General features: G+C 41.0%; 1 protein-coding gene across 1 annotated transcript; it reads right to left on the minus strand.

The window, feature by feature from the left end:
• Positions 1-6,858: 6,858 nt before the first annotated feature.
• Positions 6,859-7,506, minus strand: LOC111345350 (uncharacterized protein K02A2.6). Its single transcript, XM_022952632.1, has one exon. It carries the CDS (start codon positions 7,504-7,506, stop codon positions 6,859-6,861), a length of 648 nt encoding a protein of 215 aa, XP_022808367.1.
• Positions 7,507-19,288: the final 11,782 nt, after the last annotated feature.

Below are 19,288 nucleotides of genomic sequence, written 5' to 3' on the forward strand. Positions count from 1 at the left end.
ACGGAAGTAGAATAGGGAATGATCATGACCAGCCAAGCCAATAACACTATCCTCCTCTCACGACAAGCTTCATCACATCGAATGCTGGAATTCGGAACCGGAACCAGAATACTCGGAATGCCCGGAACTCCCGGAATGACCGAAAAATAATAAATTTTAAAAAAATAAAAGTAAATTAATGAGCAAGTAAGAATATCGATGATTGAAAATTAATGATAAATTCACAACTTAATTTCATAATTTAAAACGAAAGTTTTCTCTGAGGGTCCCAAAAAAAAAAACGCTAATCGGCACTGTTCATAGTCTCCTTCGCAGCCGTTTTTTTTTTTGGATGTCACGCAACGCTCCCCCAAAAGAACGGCTGCTGACAACCGAACTACATTCCTTTCTCCGAATTGGCCAATCACAGCTCGGGCTCCATTTTCAGGAACTTTTTCGCGCCAAACTCAGCTTTTGAGACTCATCCAATCAGATATCGCTTTCTATCACGATCCACATTGGAAAACACAAGACAAATGGCGGTGATTGAAGGAGCTTTTCGCAAAGCGTCGTCAAAGTTAAAAATATTCGAGCTTAAAGCTCACCAGAAGCTTGCAATTAAAAAAGTTTTAGTCGAGAAAGAAGATGTTTTTGTTAAGTTGTCTACAGTATCCGGGAAATCGTTAATATATCAAGCACTCCCGCTCGTGTTTGACCACGTTACCGATGAAAGTGGTCATATTATTGTTATTGTTGTTGCGTTGTACCAACGTGTGGAAACACTCGATAATTCGGGCCGATTTCCTGTACCGGTGATAAGAAGCCACGAACATAACTAATCGGGTGCTCCAGCCAGCAGCGGACTGGCAAATGAAGAAGTACAAGTAGTGTAGGAGACGTTGGCCGACCTAAATTGCAGTGTTCTCGAAGCTTCGCCCGGTTTGTTGACGGCAAGCACGCGCTTTTTTCCTCCTGATCTCCATCTGTAGGTCGAAGGAAGCGTTTAGCCCTTGGCCTAGATTGAAAGGCGCCTTGTATTTCCTTTCGATTATTGATGAAATTTACTGTTTCTTATATAATCTGACTTTTATAATCTGTAGTAACCTCTTGAAATAGTGCGAATAAAGAGTTTCAGTTCAGTTTTTAGCTTCTTCTACTTTCTCAGTTGCTCGCTGAAACTTTAACAACCGCTCAACCAATCTAGCGTTCGTGTCGTTGGCGTAGCAGTTGACGTCTATGTTAAGCGTAGATTCTATAATTTCAACGAAATTGTGAGAAGTTTATCTACTCTATCTTTACCAGGGCACAACGATGAACATGTGAAACATTTCGAGCTCTCATCGACAAATTTCTTCAGTGTTTCTCCCAACATCCACATTTTCGCGTGAAACCTTACGTCATTCAGATTTTCTGGTATGTGATTGGTCTGTTCAATAGACCGCGGCCAAACCGCAAGGACAATGAGAAAGGAATGTAGTTCGGTTGTCAGCAGCCGTTCTTTTGGGGGAGCGTTGCGTGACATCCGAAAAAACGGCTGCGAGGGAGACTACACTGTTCATGGAGATACATGTATTAGAATTTAAAAAAGTCTGCGTTAGGCCAGCAGCCCATACAGCCTAAGCGACGAAATATTTCTACTCTCTCTTCTCCCTTGATGGGAAGCTAGTCCATCACATGGTTACTCCCCGTTTTAAATTCACCTCCATCCATTTACAGACCTGTAGGATGTCTAGGGCGCCATGACCATTAGGCCGCCACGCTTTTCCAGCCGGAACCATTGCAGAAGATTAAACAAACGAAATATTTCCAATTATTTTAATAGTTCAATTGTAAAAAGCTCCGAACTTTTACAAATTAATACTCTACCTTAAATAATTATTAACCACGCATTGGGAGCTATCAAAGCAGCTACCATTTAGATCAGCCGTCTACAGTTAAAATTGAGAGATCGTTAATTACTTGACACCTTTTCGCGGAACCTTTGAATGTAAACCTTGTTTAGAAGAATCCATCGGTACAAGGTTTATATTCAAAGGTATATGATGATGATGATGAACTTTATTCATGCGTCAATTATAAAATAGCAGTAATAAAACCACTAAGTAAGGACACAACAATATAGATGAAATAATAAATAACTAAATATTAATATACGATTAAATAGCATAAAATATACGAATAAATAGCATAAAATTTGTGGTCAGCAGAATTAGGCTAGGAGAAATTGGGGGGGGGGAGGAATAGTCTGAGCCTAAATAAGATATAACTAAGAATCATGCACTGCAAAGACGTGGGGGGGGGGGGGAGGGAGGAATAGTCTGAGCCTAATTAAGATATAACTAAGAGTCATGCACTGCAAACCAAGCAGCCCACACAGCCACCATCGTCCATTAACATTTTCAAATCCATTCCTCTAACTGCCCTCTTAAAACCCACTAGTGAATTCAACGTCCTAATACGGGAAGGTAGCTTGGCCCATAGCACAGGTCCTAAATACCTAAGGGAATGCCTGCCATAATTAATAGAGTTAAATCTTGAATTAGTAAATTCTTTAACTCTTAGGTTATACACTGTGTGATTTGCTGAAAATAGGTCTTGTATATAGCTTGGTGCTAGCTTAAATTTTACTTTATACATGATGGTCGCTATATCTTGCAATCTACGGTTCACTAGGGTGGGAGTTATATATATTCAAGATATATATAACTCCTTGGAAATATTGCATTTGTTTAATCTTCTGGAATGGTTCCGGCTGGAAAAGCGTGGCGGCCTACTGGTCATGGCGCCCTAGACATCCTACAGGTGAATAAATGGATGGAGGTGAATTTAAACGGGGAGTAACCATGTGATGGACTGGCATCCCATCAAGGGAGAAGGGAGAGTAGAAATATTTCCTCGCTTAGGCTGTATGGGCTACTGGCCTGACGCAGACTTCTTTAAATTCTAATACGTGCATCTCCATGAACAGTGCCGGTGAGTGATTTTTTTTGGGACCCTTCGAGAAAAATTTCGTACTAAATTATTCAATTAAGTTGTTAAGTTATCTTTAGTTTTTAATCATCAATATTCTTATTTGCTCATCAATTTACCTTTATTGTTTTAAAATTTATTATTTTTCGGTCATTCCGGTAATTCCGGGAATTCCGGGTATTCCGATTATTCCGGTTCCGAATTCCGGCATTCCATATTTTGCAAACTACCCAAAACATGACACAACCAGGGTAGATTTGTGCAGACGCGGAAACCGCAAAAACCAATTATCTCCGTTATCAGTTATCGTGTTAGGTCTGTCAGAAGCCAAATGACGCGTTTATAAATACCCTTTCCTTAGCGTGACACACTCATCCAAACATCGATGCAAAATGATAATGACCAAGGTCAAATTATTATCGATTTTTAAAGTGAGCCAGATTAATAAAGCAAACGACACCTGGTGGCGACTGGAGCAACCACATTAACATGGTTTAGAAAACTGTCGGGGACTGGGGCACATATTACGTAATTATGTAACCCGTGACAACGGAAGCACGTGCTTACTATTGGGAGCCTGCCCACCCTTTTAAGTTGTTAATTCGAATCTATTGAACAGAGAGTTAGATTGACCGTGATTGTGCGAAGACCTTGTGAATCTTGCGATTATAAAACACGTTAAACATCAAATTTGTGACTTGTCTTGGATACTGTCTCCAGCGGCCGGAGGAGTCTAGCAAAAAACAAAATCGCACACCGGAAAATCGATCAAGCAATCCAACCAAAATGATATTTGAATTAAGTTGCTTTTTTTACGTGTCCAGGGCGAAGAAGTTTTTCAACGAGGTGTGTTTTCAAATTATCCCTAACTGCAGATGGTCTATCAAATTAAAGTGTTTACGTTGCAACGGGAAAGTACAGCAAAACGGTAGAAGCAACAAATCAGAAATTATATAGACACTTTGGGCGGAAATAGAGGGTAGACATCATAGCAATGAGTTAAACCACAATATTTGCATACCAACTCAGAGTGATTTCGATGATTGCTTGAATCGTGCGTGATTTAGTCATCAGTTGAAAAACGACCCTAGAAACCAATGGATAGTTTTTCTTTCTTGTTACAAAATCGATAAAAATCAACATAGGGAAAGCCACATTCATCTCTTTGCTTCGGGAGTGTCACGTTCTACAGTCGATGGAAATGGATATTCGCGAAGAAAGGACACAACACACAAATCTAATCTAAACATCTGCCATGCTACTTTAATGATAAATCCCAACTTCCATTACGTGCTTACCTATGTTATGTATGACACAGATTATGTACCTTACAAACACTACATCCCTTCCTCTTTCATTAAATAATGATGATAATAATAATAATAATAATAATAATGATAATAATAATAATAATAATAATGGTCTTTATTAAAAGCAATAATGCATCAACCGTGTCATTATTTACAAGGAATGAAATTTAAAACAGATTAAGGTAGAAAATACAACTGACTATTAATGGCAGACAATGCTAAAAAGACATCTATTTACAAAAGTGGATTTAAAACGTGAAGTACGAACTCTAGCTAATATATGATCATGGTCCCTGCTGCGTAACTGCCTAGTACGTCTCGGCGGTAAAAGATCATCAAGTGCAGTGGTATTTGAAGAGATCTTGAATTTGATCTTAAAACATAACGATCCTAAGAAGATGTCAACACAATGGAGTGTCGCTTAAAACCCATCCTCGGAGACCCAGGGGCTGTGGGTCGATTTCAAGTTAGAGCATGAAGAGCCCCTGGGGACATTGTCTTACAAGACAAGTTCCAAACGGTCGCATTCGTTCTGCCATCTGATTGGTGCCAGAAAATCTTTGTGTTTTTCTGCCCAATCAGAGTGAAGTGTGCTTTAGAGTCCTTCCGTGTGTTTTGACACGGACATATACTACTAGCTCAGTTGCTCGCTATGTTTTTTTGGACCGTGCGACGGAGATTTGCTTGAGGTGAAAAGTTTCAGTCTCGGGCCTCTCAGCACACAATGTAAGAGAAATCGATCAGATTGTCAGCGAAAATCTTAACGGAAATTATATTGAATACTTTCGCAGGTATCACTAGAGAACGTGTTTTAAAGTTTGCGAGTTTTGTATACAACACGATGGTTGCAGTCATTGATATGTCGCTTTAAACGTCTAGAGTTTTTGCATAATTTGCTGTGAGTGAAGCTCTGCCAATCCCGTGAAGTTATTTCGTCACACGGGCCACGCAGGTATGTCGAGCAACTGGCGCTTTCGCCTACGTAGCTTTCTGCTTTCTGTGCGCGCCAAAATCTAATCTTAGTAGTAAAGTCGTTCACAATACGGCCAAGGTTGCAGAGAACGTTAAGTTCGTAGACCACATCCAGCAAGTGCTAAGAGAAAGCTTAGCTGTGTTTCCGGTTTGCTAATTAAAATCTGAACAAAAACTTACTAACGAGAACATCGTGGGAAGGAGAAATGTTTTCGGGCAGTTACCGAAGGGGTTTGGAAAGAGTTTAATCTTTCCACTGCTGTCTAGAGTGTTGAAATTCTTGAGCTAGGAAGGCCACGGATTCCCTTCTAGTCCCTTGGTCATTGTCATTTCACCCCTTCTGTCGATTGTTGAAGACCAAGTTAAATACCTTTGATCATTGGAAATCGATCTGATGCTGTTTTCGGTGGGAAAAACAAAACCAAAGACCAAGAAATATTGGATGGGAAGGGCGAGTTTGCTTTATTGCAAATGTCAGCTTAGTAGTACAGGGTCATCTACCCACATCTAATAAGCCAAAGTTTCCACGCTTAGCTTTTCTTTTTTTTTCAAGCGACGATGAGATTAGATTTTTGGCAAGCACAGAAAGTTGCGCAAGTACCAGTTGCTCGACATACCTGCGTGGCCCGTGCGACGAATTAACATATCAATGACTGCAACCATCGTGTTGTATACAAAACTCGCAAACTTTAAAACACGTTCCCTAGTGATACCTGCGAAAGTATTCAGTATAATATCCGGTAAGATTTTCGCTGACAATCTGATCGATTTCTCTTACATTGTGTGCTGAGAGGCCCGAGACTGAAACTTTTCACCTCAAGCAAATCTCCGTCGCACGGTCCAAACAAACATAGCGAGCAACTGAGCTAGTAGTATATGTCCGTGTCAAAACACACGGAAGGACTTTAAAGCACACTTCACTCTGATTGGGCAGAAAAACACAAAGATTTTCTGGCACCAATCAGATGGCAGAACGACTGCGACCGTTTGGAACTTGTCTTGTAAGACAATGTCCCCAGGGGCTCTTCATGCCCTAACTTGAAATCGACTCAGCCCCTGGGTCTCCGAGGATGCTTAAAATCTAGTAGAATAAAGACTCATAAAACGGCTAGCCACAAAATTATCAATTCTCCTCAATGAACTGTAACGGTCAATGATGACGTTAAGTCACGACAAAGTTTCTGATAATGGTACTCAAGTCAAAACATAGTCCTTGATAATGACACTCAGGTCATAACAAAGTCTTTCAATCTTTCCGGCGGTTTCCGACTCTCATTGGTCTCGTCACAACCGGGCTGCTCAGTTTTTCTCGTTCTGCTTCCGGTTCCGCAGGATCAGTAACATCAAGCAATGAAGTTGTCTCCCCAGTATTCTGTGACGCCTCCTCATACTTCTTTACCTGGGTTGTGTTTAGCATCAGTTTAACGCCGTCTAGTGATTCAACAACAACACTGTTTCCAGTCTTGGTTATAACATCCTAAGGTTCAGGAGCAAATGGTGTTGATAATTTGTTTTTACACTCTTGTTTCAGTAATACTTGATCAAATGGAGCAAGGTAAGAATCCTGGGCATTCCTCTTCTTGTCTGCATACCATTTGGTTTTGGCTTTCATTTCGCCATCTCTGTCTTACATCTCACTCTCTGTGCTCTCCTCTTTCAGTTCGGGTAATTTAGTACGCATCTTTCTACCAAACAAGAGTTCCGCTGGGCTCACCCCTGTGGTAGTGTGAGGGGTTGACCTATATGTTACCAAATACTTGCGCACCTCATTCTTCCATTCTTTTTCCTCAGCTTGAGCTATTTTCATCCTTTTATGGAGGGACTTATTTTGTCTTTCCGCTTCGCCATTTGCTTGGGGCCATAATAGCGTGGTCTTCCCGTGTTCCATACCGTTATCCTCCAAATACCACTCAAATATTTCAGATCTGAATTGTGGACCATTGTCGCTTCGAAGCAATTGAGGTAGTCCACGCGTGGTGAAGATTTTCTCCAAACACTCTATGACTTTCTCTAACGTTGTGGAGCGCATGGCTTCCACTTCATAGTATCTGCTGAAGTAATCAATGATGCCTAAGACAGATTCTCCAGAAGGTAATGGGCCTAACAGGTCAATGGTCAAATCTTGCCATGGGCCACTTGGTAATGGGTTTGACTTGATTGGCTCTGGGTTTGCTGGGCTGCTTATAAGCTGACAGCCATGACACGTTTTGCAAAACTTCTCGGCTTCTCTGTCGATTCCAGGCCACCAGACTTTTGATCGTAACCTCTGCTTCATACTGACAATTCCTGGGTGTCCTTCATGGGCAAGGTTCAATACTCGAGGTCTCAGCTTGCTCGGTATGACAATCCTGGTACCTCGAAGAATCAGCTTGCCAATTACACACAGTTCGCCACATACTGGTATGTACTGCTTATGCTAATCACCTTTCCAGTTTCCATCTTTAATGTACTGATGCAGTTCCACAAACTCTCTTTCTTCTGATGAGGCTTCTTCAATTTCACGTGTTGTCATCGCTTGAGGAGTGGCGGTTGCCGCGACGAACCTGACAAACTCAGCTGACACCTTGTGCGCCGATGACGATTCTGCTTACCCGTTCGCATGCAGTAAGCGTGACAATGGGTTAGCAATATTTTGCTCTCAAGGTAGGTATTTGACTTGGAACTTATACAGCTGTAATCGCAGGATCCATCTTTCGATTCGTGCACACGGCTTGGATCCGCTCGTGTAGATTGTTTCTAGCGGCTTATGATCACTATACAGAGTGAATTCAATGCCGTACAAATACACACGAAATCGCTCACATACCCACACAACAGCTAAGGCTTCTTTTTCTGTTTGCGAATAACGCCTTTCCACAGCGCTTAAACTCTTGCTTGCGTAGCTAATGACTCTTTTCCTGCCTTACAGCTCTTGGATGAGTATCGCACCGAGGCCTATCGGGCTTGCGTCTGCTATGATTCGTATCTTGGCATCTTTATCAAAGTAGCCAAGATTATCTGCACTTGATAGCCTCCTCTTAAGCTGATTGAATGCATTCTTCTGCTCTTCTCAAAATTGGAAACGAACACCCTTTTTGGTCAACTTTTGCAATGGCTCCGCGACTGTAGCGAAGTCCGGAATGAAACGGGCATTGTAGTTTGCCAGTCCCAGAAAACGGCTGACTTCTGATGCGCTTTGCGTTTCTCTTGCATCAACAATCGCTTTTACCTTGTCTTCGGTAGGGCCAATACCACAGCTGCTTAACACTAGTCCCATGAAGACCATCTGGGTCATGTGGAACTTGCACTTCTCCGCATTCAGTGTGAGATTCTTCTCTTTCAGCCTCTCCAAAACTCGCTGCAGTCTTCTGTCGTGTTCCTCAGTGTTCTTCCCATGAATGATGATATCATCTGAGATGTTGGCAACACCTTCGCAGCCTTGTAATGATTGCTGGATGACGTGCTGGTATACTTCCGGAGCTGAACTTATCCCGAACATGAGGCGCTTGTATTGGTAAAGACCACAATGAGTAGTGAACGTTGTGATGCTTCTGGAATCTGGATTGAGTTCTAACTGGTGGTAACCCCATTTTAAATCCAGTTTACTGAACACCGTGCTTTGGTTGAGGCTTTAGAGCACTTCGTCCACTGTGGGTATGGGATAACGTTCTCTGATAATGCCTTCGTTAGCTGTTCGCAAATCTAAGCAAAGGCGTATTTTGTCATTCTGCTTTGGGACTACTACAACTGGACTAAGCCACCGGGTTGGGCCCTCTATTGGTTCAATTATATCTATGGCTATTAATTCTTCAATCTTCTCCTTAACCTTGTCTCGAAGACTTAATGGGGTGCGCCTGACTTGTTGCGCCACCGGGGGTACATCTGGATTCACATGCAACTTAACTTGGAAAAATTTCAATTTTCCCACGCCCTCAAAGATTTCTATGTAATCAGACATGATTGTCTCATTAGATGTCACAGTGCAGATCTGGGTTCCTAATTTCAACACGCCTAGCTGTAAGGCAGTTTCTCTTCCAAGCAGTGCCACCCCTTCGCCATTAATAACAACAAATTCGGCTTCGGTTTCTTTTATCTCTACTCTCGCTAGCGCTGAGAATGTTCCTATAATGTTCAGCGGCTGTTTACTGCCGTACGCGTAAAGCTTCTTATCGGTCATTCGCTAAGACATGCAGTCAGTCAATCAGTTGTCGGTCATTCAGTAAGACATGTAGTCAGTCAATCAGTTGCCGGTCATTCAGTAAGACATGTAGTCAGTCAATCAGTTGTCGGTCATTCAGTAAGACATGCAGTCAGCCAACCAGTTGTCGGTCATTCGCTAAGACATGCAGTCAGTCAATCAGTTGTCGGTCATTCAGTAAGACATGTAGTCAGTCAATCAGTTGCCGGTCTTTCACTAAGACATGTGGTCAGTCAACCAGTTGTCGGTCATTCAGTAAGACATGTAGTCAGTCAATCAGTTGTCAGTCATTCAGTAAGACATGCAGTCAGTCAATCAGTTGTCGGTCATTCAGTAAGACATGTAGTCAGTCAATCAGTTGTCGGTCATTCAGTAAGACATGCAGTCAGCCAACCAGTTGTCGGTCATTCGCTAAGACATGCAGTCAGTCAACCAGTTGTCGGTCATTCAGTAAGACATGTAGTCAGTCAATCAGTTGTCGGTCATTCAGTAAGACATGTAGTCAGTCAATCAGTTGCCGGTCTTTCACTAAGACATTTAGTCAGTCAACCAGTTGTCGGTCATTCACTAAGACATGCAGTCAGTCAACCAGTTGCCGGTCATTCACTAAGACATGCAGTCAGTCAATCAGTTGTCGGTCATTCATTAAGACATGCAGTCAGTCAATCAGTTGTCGGTCAGTCAGTAAGACATGCAGTCAGTCAACCAGTTGCCGGTCTTTCACTAAGACATGCAGTCAGTCAATCAGTTGTCGGTCATTCACTAAGACATGCAGTCAGTCAATCAGTTGCCGGTCTTTCACTAAGACATGCAGTCAGTCAACCAGTTGTCGGTCATTCAGTAAGACATGTAGTCAGTCAATCAGTTAAAAAGTGATAAAAACTTATCTGAAGTTTACAATTCATCTCAACAAAGCGATGTGGGGTGTGATGGCAAGAAAACGTGACTGGAAGTTTCGGGAGGCGGAAGGGCACTATTTTAACAGCTCGGTTACTCTTGGCAATCTTAGATACTTTTAAAAGGTAGCGATAAAAAATTCAGGTGGGCTTTAATGCGCACACTCCGCCTTCAATGCGAGGTATAGTAGTGTCATTAACAATGTTTAAGAGAATAGTACTTAATGACGCAAGACTTTTTGGTGCGCGTACCCTTAAACGTCCGAACTCATTTAGAAAGGCCATTTAGAGACCCTCTCTGGTATTAGTGTTATGAGGTCAGTGGTGCATCACTATCGGAGCTTATTCACGTTTCTGGAGCATGGAGAATGCCGGGATACTGATCCACCGCACGTAACCTCCAGCATTTCTTTAAGCCTCCTCGGGCCCTGTTCTTCAAAGGCTGATTAGCGCAAACCCAGGGCTAATTTTTAACCCTAGCCTGGTTTCTCCATTTCTTTGTTTAAAGGCCTTTTTTGGTGATTTCCTCTTTTCTTTACAGAACATCTTATCATCAAATCGTAGACAAAAAAAACATCTTAAATTTTATTTCAAAGCTTTGAGATATAAAATCAGATTTCACACTCACCCTTGGATTTCTTAACCACCTTTGAACAACCCAATCCCGGTAATTTTGTCGCATTCCTGTGTAATCATATGGGAAGTAAGACACTGAGAGGATAGGGGCTTATACTCAAAAACTCAAACATTACAATGAGCAAAGTCGTTCGACCGACTGACTTTACGACTGATTGACTCACTGCATGTCTTAGTGAATGACCGGCCACTGGTTGACTGACTGCATGTCTTAGTGAAAGACCGGCAACTGATTGACTGACTACATGTCTTACTGAATGACCGACAACTGGTTGACTGACTGCATGTCTTAGTGAAAGACCGGCAACTGATTGACTGACTGCATGTCTTAGTGAATGACCGACAACTGATTGACTGACTGCATGTCTTAGTGAAAGACCGGCAACTGGTTGACTGACTGCATGTCTTACTGAATGACCGACAACTGATTGACTGACTGCATGTCTTAATGAATGACCGGCAACTGGTTGACTGACTGCATGTCTTAGTGAATGACCGACAACTGGTTGACTGACTGCATGTCTTAGTGAAAGACCGGCAACTGATTGACTGACTACATGTCTTACTGAATGACCGACAACTGATTGACTGACTACATGTCTTACTGAATGACCGGCAACTGATTGACTGACTACATGTCTTACTGAATGACCGACAACTGATTGACTGACTACATGTCTTACTGAATGACCGACAACTGATTGACTGACTGCATGTCTTAGTGAATGACCGGCAACTGGTTGACTGACTGCATGTCTTAGTGAATGACCGACAACTGGTTGACTGACTACATGTCTTAGTGAAAGACCGGCAACTGATTGACTGACTACATGTCTTACTGAATGACCGACAACTGATTGACTGACTGCATGTCTTAGCGAATGACCGACAACTGGTTGGCTGACTGCATGTCTTACTGAATGACCGACAACTGATTGACTGACTACATGTCTTACTGAATGACCGACAACTGATTGACTGACTGCATGTCTTAGCAAATGACCGACAACTGGTTGGCTGACTGCACGTCTTAGTGAATCACCGGCCACTGGTTGACTGTCTACATGTCTTAGTGAATGACCGGCAACTGGTTGGCTGACTGCATGTCTTAGTGAATGACCGGCCAATGGTTGACTAACTGCATGTCTTAGTAAATGACCGGCAACTGGTTGGCTGACTGCATGTCTTAGTAAATGACCAGCCTCTAGTTGACTGACTGCATGTCTTGGTGAATGACCGGCAACTTGTTGACTGACTACATATCTTAGTGAATGACTGGCCACTGGTTGACTGACTAGACAATATTTAAACAATACTTGAAGTTTCCGAGCAAACACAGGAATAACTACACTTATACAAATAAACAAAATTACAAAACTTGACGTGTACTGCAGTCAAAACTCGTTTCCATGGATTTAATCAAATAAGGAGAGACATTAGAAACTGCTCTGGTGTGTACATCCATATGACACAGCATGATACTCTACTAAGAGCAAATCCCAGACAGTAAAATGCAAATATTCCAAGGTAAGAAATATGTGTAAGAAGTGAAATATACGCTGCTTTATCTTCATCTGCAGTCTTTAGTTACTGCTGGGATATCCTTTTTACTTCTTCTAGACTTGATGACCGAGGTTAGGTCTTGTTTCACGCTTGATTCATTCTATAAACCATTCCGGGGTCCTCAGATCATTTGACAATGACACATGCAGTGTAGAATAAAAATTGGCGGGAGTTTCATCTAAGTCATCTAGCGCAGAACAAGATTAAGCTTTGTTAATTTTTCTTCCGGAGCACATTCTTGAGATTTTCGCTTTGAAATCTTTTGGAGTTTGATTAAGGCGTTTTCCGGACTTTCTGTGTCTTCTTGAGGTATTAAGAGCGACTTTTTTTTCCAAGACCGCCTAAGAGGCGGCACATCGACCGAAGAATGACTATCCTCATATTTCAGTCAGAGACACCTTGTGGTGAACATAGCAACGTGGTATGCTTTTTTTTTTTTCCAGACATGCCTCTTCATCCGAAAAAAATTCACGAAAACTAAAATGAGCGTCGGTAGCCGTTAAATGGCGGATATCAGTGTCCCGAGTAGAGACAAACAAACTTGCCCATGAAAAGCGCAAAAGAAAGCAGGCCCATATTAATTTTATAGATTTGTATACGAAGGATCGAGGTATGGTTTAAGTAAACGGGACCATTTTATTTAATTTGGAGCCCATTGGACGCTTTTGAAAATCATCAATATTTCAAAATTCAAATATTGCATTCCGTAGCAAATTTTCAATTATCATTTTCCCCATGCTGTATAACTCAGAATCGGTTCAGGTTAAGCTCATGATAAGTGGAGATAGTGTTGTTTTCGAGGATATAAAAAGTAGTTTGAGGCTTTTCATTTCCGCACGGAAAAACCAGGCTGAACTTTGTGAAAATCGCAACATCGGCATTTACATTACGACATAATCTGATTAGGCACCCTGTGGTTAACTCCGGAATTCTAAGCACATTTTAGCAGTTAACACCGTGTTCCATCAGGAAATCAATACAATAAGCTAGCCTTGCATAGTTAACGACGACTGATTGGTTTTTATCCCTGCTTTCGTTCAAATTCTCATCTATTTCCCATGGCAAAATTGTTTATAATATCACATTCCGTAAGCTAATGGAGGGCGTCTATTTTTGTTAGCATATTCGTACACATTTAGGTTTTAAGAGAGTTCTAGGGTAAGATTGAGTTTTATTGTGGAACGGAAAGAGGACAAGTCAATCATTTATACTGGCAGGTCAAATGTTGCTTGCTGAAGACGTTGAAGACGGGAAACAATCTGACGCTAGTGTAGATGAAACACTCTCAAGCGTTTGCCACCCAATGCTCAAGCTATTTCAATCTTGTTCCCATCTTGTAATTTTGCGGCCATGAATATCCGTGAATAAAGTTTTTAACAAACTTGTCAATGTGATAAGTTTTCTTATCAATAAGTCATCGCTGTGAGACTTGCTAATTTCGCAGCAGGAATCTCATGCAGACAGAGATTGAGTGATATCACATACTTAGAGGAGCTAATAAGCAAAACAAAAAAACAACAAATAGCTACAGCAGAGCAAAGGAAAGAGAGGTAAAAATTATGAAAAAAAAAAACTTAGGGAAAGGGTCAAGAGTCAGAGTAAAGACGAAACAGAGGTAAAGTACAAAATGACTGAGAGAGGAATACCAGGTAAACTAATACAAACAAAGAATCTTAGTTGAATTTAGAGAGTTCTTCCCAATTGAGAGTTTTAGTTACAAAACTCACGGAAATGGAAATCAATCTTTTCAATTGAGAGTTTTAGTTACAAAACTCACGGAAATGGAAACCAGTCTTTTCAGGGGTCGGTTAGGCTAGAAACTTTTCGCAAACTAAAACAGCTGTGTCGAGTAAAAGGTTATGCTTTTGATACCTAATGTCGTGGTGTAAAGTCATTTCTGAACACCTAGAGCCTGTCAGCAATACCAATGTTGAGGCGATAGTAGATCAGATTTAATTTCAGATCGAGCGCCAATTCTCACTGTTCTTTAGGCGTTGGATGAAGGAGAGTGTCACAAAGATGCGGTGCATTCTAGAAGGGTTATCCAGCCATACTAAAGGAATAACGCGCTAGGCTGATAGTAGAATTAGGCTTTTTTTCAGGTCAGTTTTATTACATTTTTCAGGTTTTCTTTTCTAAGAATTATTATTTTGAGGAAGTTTTCCAAAATATTGCAGAGGCCCGGTCTAGTCAAACTGCCAAAAAGGCACTGCACGTTGTTCAAGATTTTTTTTAAATTTGTGGTTTCCTTCCAGGTAGAGGAGGACAGGGGAGCAGGAGCTCGAGAGAACAGGGGGCGAGAGAGGGAGAGAAGTGGGAGAACAGGGGGCGGGAAGCGGTATCTACATGTCGGAAGGAAGCGGGAGCAAAATGCAAGAAAAGCAACTTTATTTGTGAAATTGATAGAGATTCGATACTATTATTCAACGGTCGTTTAGAGCTAACTGGAGAAAGATTTTGCCAGATCCTTTCAGACTGCCGAGGTGAATGTGATTTGGAACCAAATGAAACTGAAGGAAATCAAGAATGTTATCTTGACTCGAAGGAAGAAGAGGCTGTAATCAAAACTTGGCGTAGGAAGAGGCCAGTGCGGCCTCCCCGGTGCATGGAAGCTAGACTTCAGTCTAACCTTAAAACTTTCCGCAGAGGTTTAAAGAAGACTTCAACGTCTCGAACAAATCTGACAATCAGTCGAACAAGACTGTTTAATCATACTTCACTTCTGCTGCAAACATTCTAGGTGAAGCATGGTCACTGGGCAGCGATGCATTAGGAAACTAAATTTGTATTGTATGATATTCAGTCTGTAAATTACAATGTCAACTGTGGTTTTTTTCACAAAGCACAAAGTTTGATAATTAATACTAATGGCTTCTCAGAGACCATTATTTGATTGTTTAAATGATAAACCCCTCTAGCTTTGTAGGTTTAACTCATTGTTATTGCCAATGGAAGGTTGTTTGTGTGTCTGTTTGTCTGTGTCCCTGAATAAATTGGATAAAACTTGTAATATTGTAATCCCCTCCTTAGGCCTAGGTGATTTTGGGGAAAACAATGAAAAATGTGCTTAAATAAAAAAAAAAAAATTCAACATTCACTGGAAATATTGCATTTATCATGTCAAGTATACACACTTTAGTATGTTGATTGAAGGCTCTCAACCAAACAGGTTTTTCATAGTATGTCCAAAGTATAATAATCAAAGTTATTGAATACAAACAGGGAAGCGTTTGTTGCTTTCGAAAACAAGAAACGTACAACAGGCCAAATACTGGAATCAAAATTTTTTGGCTTGAAATGCACATTCAAGTATGCTTTAGTTTCTACATCTTACAAAAAAAGCTTGTTAATGAATAAAAAATGAGTGAGTTCGAAAGTTTCTAAGAATTTGACTTGTACTTTTTCACTTGTCAATTACCGAAGCAGAAAGCGAGCAAGTATCAAATACGTGACATAACTGCCTGTAGATCATATAATCATGCCTTCACTTGGTTACTTAACAGACCTTGGCGGTTTCGAGTGAATTTCTAACCTCTATTAGATAAAATTAAAATGAAGTACAATCCAGGGAATCATGCAAAAATTTTGCTATCAGTTTAAACGCTATCATTACTTGTTGTGAATACTAATCAACGCTCAACAAGACAGATAACGATTAGACCTAATTGACGTCAACACGATCAGAAAGAGTTTCTCTGGTGCATTCCAATTCCAATATTGTACCGTTAAAAACGGTATCATAACTTAAAATTACTGTTTCCCTCTTGCTGTTGCTTGGAGTTTCTACTTCAACTCGTCTGTTACAGAACACCGACTGATTCCTGCAAGATGGTATGACGAAAGTGCTCTGCATTTGACGAGTGTCGTTTAACTTTAAGTACGAACAACAGATCAGAACCCAGCAAACTTAGGATACAAAGCGAAAGAGAATCGTATCGAAGATACCAGAGAATTAGATTAAACTAATGGGAAATGTCGACTAAAACACTCGAGGGGAAATTACTTCAGTTTCATCGGGCGGAGAGTCCGAGTTAATTCCCAGCTGAATTATCTTTGTTCGCGTTTCAGGAGTCTAGCGAGGCTACAGTTTACACAAATGGGCTAAATTCATAACTGTGTTGAACATAATACTTACGTCTCAGCAAAGTAAACAACAACAGCGGCGAATTATGACGAAATCAAAGAAAGATTGTAGACAAAGTCGTTGTAGACATTGTCTCCCTCGCAGCCGTTTTTAGTCTCGTCACGCAACGCTTCTCCCGTTTGTGGGGAGAAGCGTTGCGTGACGAGACTAAAAACGGCTGCGAGGGAGACTATTGTAGACACTACCCGACTCTCAAATTAGGTCCATTTACATCACAATGCTTCTCACATTTCACGCGACCAGGGGTACTTGGGTAACTAGGACAGGGAATGGGGGAGCAGTTGTCTCTTCGCTACGTCAGCGGACTGGTGAAGAAGTTAATTCATGTTTCAGAAGGTATCAAAGTAATATTTGCTGAATGTAAATTGATCGATCTTAAAAAGTGATAAAAACTTATCTGAAGTTTACAATTCATCTCAACAAAGCGATGTGGGGTGTGATGGCAAGAAAACGTGACTGGAAGTTTCGGGAGGCGGAAGGGCACTATTTAAATAGCTCGGTTACGCTTGGTAATCTTGGATACTTTTAAAAGGTAGCGATAAAAATTCAGGTGGGTTTTAATGCGCACTCCGCCTTCAATGCCAGGTACAGTAGTGTCATTAACAATCTTTGATAGAATAGTACTTAATGAGGCAAGACTTTTTGGTGCGCGTACCCTTAAACGTCCGAAATTATTTAGAAAGGCCATTTAGAGACCCTCTCTGGTATTAGTGTTATGAGGTCAGTGGTGCATCACTATCAGAGCTTATTCACGTTTCTGGAGCATGGAGGATGCCGGGATGCTGATCCACCGCAAGTAACCTCCAGCATAGTATAGGGGCTTACTCAAAAACTCAAACATTACAATGAGCAAAGTCGTTCGAACGACTCACTGTACGACTGATTGACTGACTGCATGTCTTAGTGAATGACCGGCAACTGATTGGCTGACTACATGTCTTAGTGAATGACCGGCAACTGATTGACTGACTGCATGTCTTAGTGAATGACCGGCAACTGGTTGACTGACTGCATGTCTTAGTGAATGACCGGCAACTGGTTGACTGACTGCATGTCTTAGTGAATGACCGGCAACTGGTTGACTGACTGCATGTCTTAGCGAATGACCGGCAACTGGTTGGCTGACTGCATGTCTTAGTGAATGACCGGCAACTGGTTGACTGACTGCATGTCTTAGTGAATGACCGGCAACTGGTTGGCTGACTGGACAGTATTTAAACAATACTTTAAGTTTCCGAGCAAACACAGGAATAACTACACGTATACAAATAAACAAAACTACAAAACTTGACGTGTACTGCAGTCAAAACTCGTTTCCATGGATTTAATCAAATAAGGAGAGACATTGGAAACTGCAGTGGTATGTACATTCATATGACACAGCATGATACTCTACTAAGAGAAAATCCCAGACAGTAAAATGGGAATATTCCAAGGTAAAAATATGTGTGAGAAGTAAAATGTACGCTGTTTTATCTTCATCTGCAGTCTTTAGTTACTGCTGGGAATCTCCTTTTTACTTCTTCCAGACTTGCTTCACGCTAGATTCATTCTACAAACCATTCCAAGATCCTCAGATCAATTGACAATGACACATACAGACTACAAAAACAATTTGCGGAAGTTTCATCTAGCGGAGAACAACATTAAGTTTTGTTAATTTTTCTTCGGGAGCACATTCTTGATATTTTCGCTTTGAAATCTCTTGGAGTTTGATAAATGCGTTTTCCGGACTTTCTGTGTCTTCTTGAGGTATTAAGAGCGACTTTTTTTCAAGACCGCGTAAGAGGCGGCACATCGACCGAAAAATGACTATCCTCATATTTCAGTCAAAGACACCTTATGGTGAACATAGCAACGTGTTATGGTTTTTTTTTTCTCCAGACTTGCCTCTTCATCCTAGAAAATTCACGAAAACTAAAACGAGCGTCTGTAGCCGTGAAATGGTGGATATCAGTGCCGCGAGTAGAAACAAATGAACTTGCTCATGAATAGCGCAAAAGAAAGCAGTCCCATGTTTATTTTACAGATTTGTATACGAAGGATCGAGGTATGGTTTAAGTTAACGGGACCATTTCATTTAATTTGGAGCCGATGGGACGCTTTAGATAATCATCAATATTTCAAAATCCAAATATCGCATTTTGTAACAAATTTTCAATTATCATTTTCCACATGCGGTATAACTCAGAATCGGTTCAGGTTAAGCTCATGATAAATGGTTGTTGATAAAGTTTTGTTTTCGAGGATATAAAATTAGTTTGGGGCTTTTCATTTCCGCACGGAAAAACCAGGCTGAACTATGTGAAAATCGCAACATCGGCGTTTACGTTACGACATAATCTAATTAGGCACCCAGTGGCTCTGGAATTCCAAGCACATTTTAGCAGTTAACACCGTGTTTCATCAGGAAATCAATACAATAAGCTAGCCTTGCATAGTTAACGACTACTGATTGATTTTTATCCCTGCTTTCGTTTCAAATTCTCATCTATTTCCCATGGCAAAAACTGTTTACAATATCACATTCCGTAAGCTAGCAGAGGGCGTCTATTTTTGTTAGCATATTCGTACACAAATAGGTTTTAACTGAGAGTTCTAGGGTATGATTGAGTTTCATTGTGGAACGGAAAGAGGACAA

Source organism: Stylophora pistillata, chromosome 2, assembly GCF_964205215.1.
Source record: "Stylophora pistillata chromosome 2, jaStyPist1.2, whole genome shotgun sequence".
Lineage (NCBI taxonomy): Eukaryota > Metazoa > Cnidaria > Anthozoa > Scleractinia > Pocilloporidae > Stylophora > Stylophora pistillata.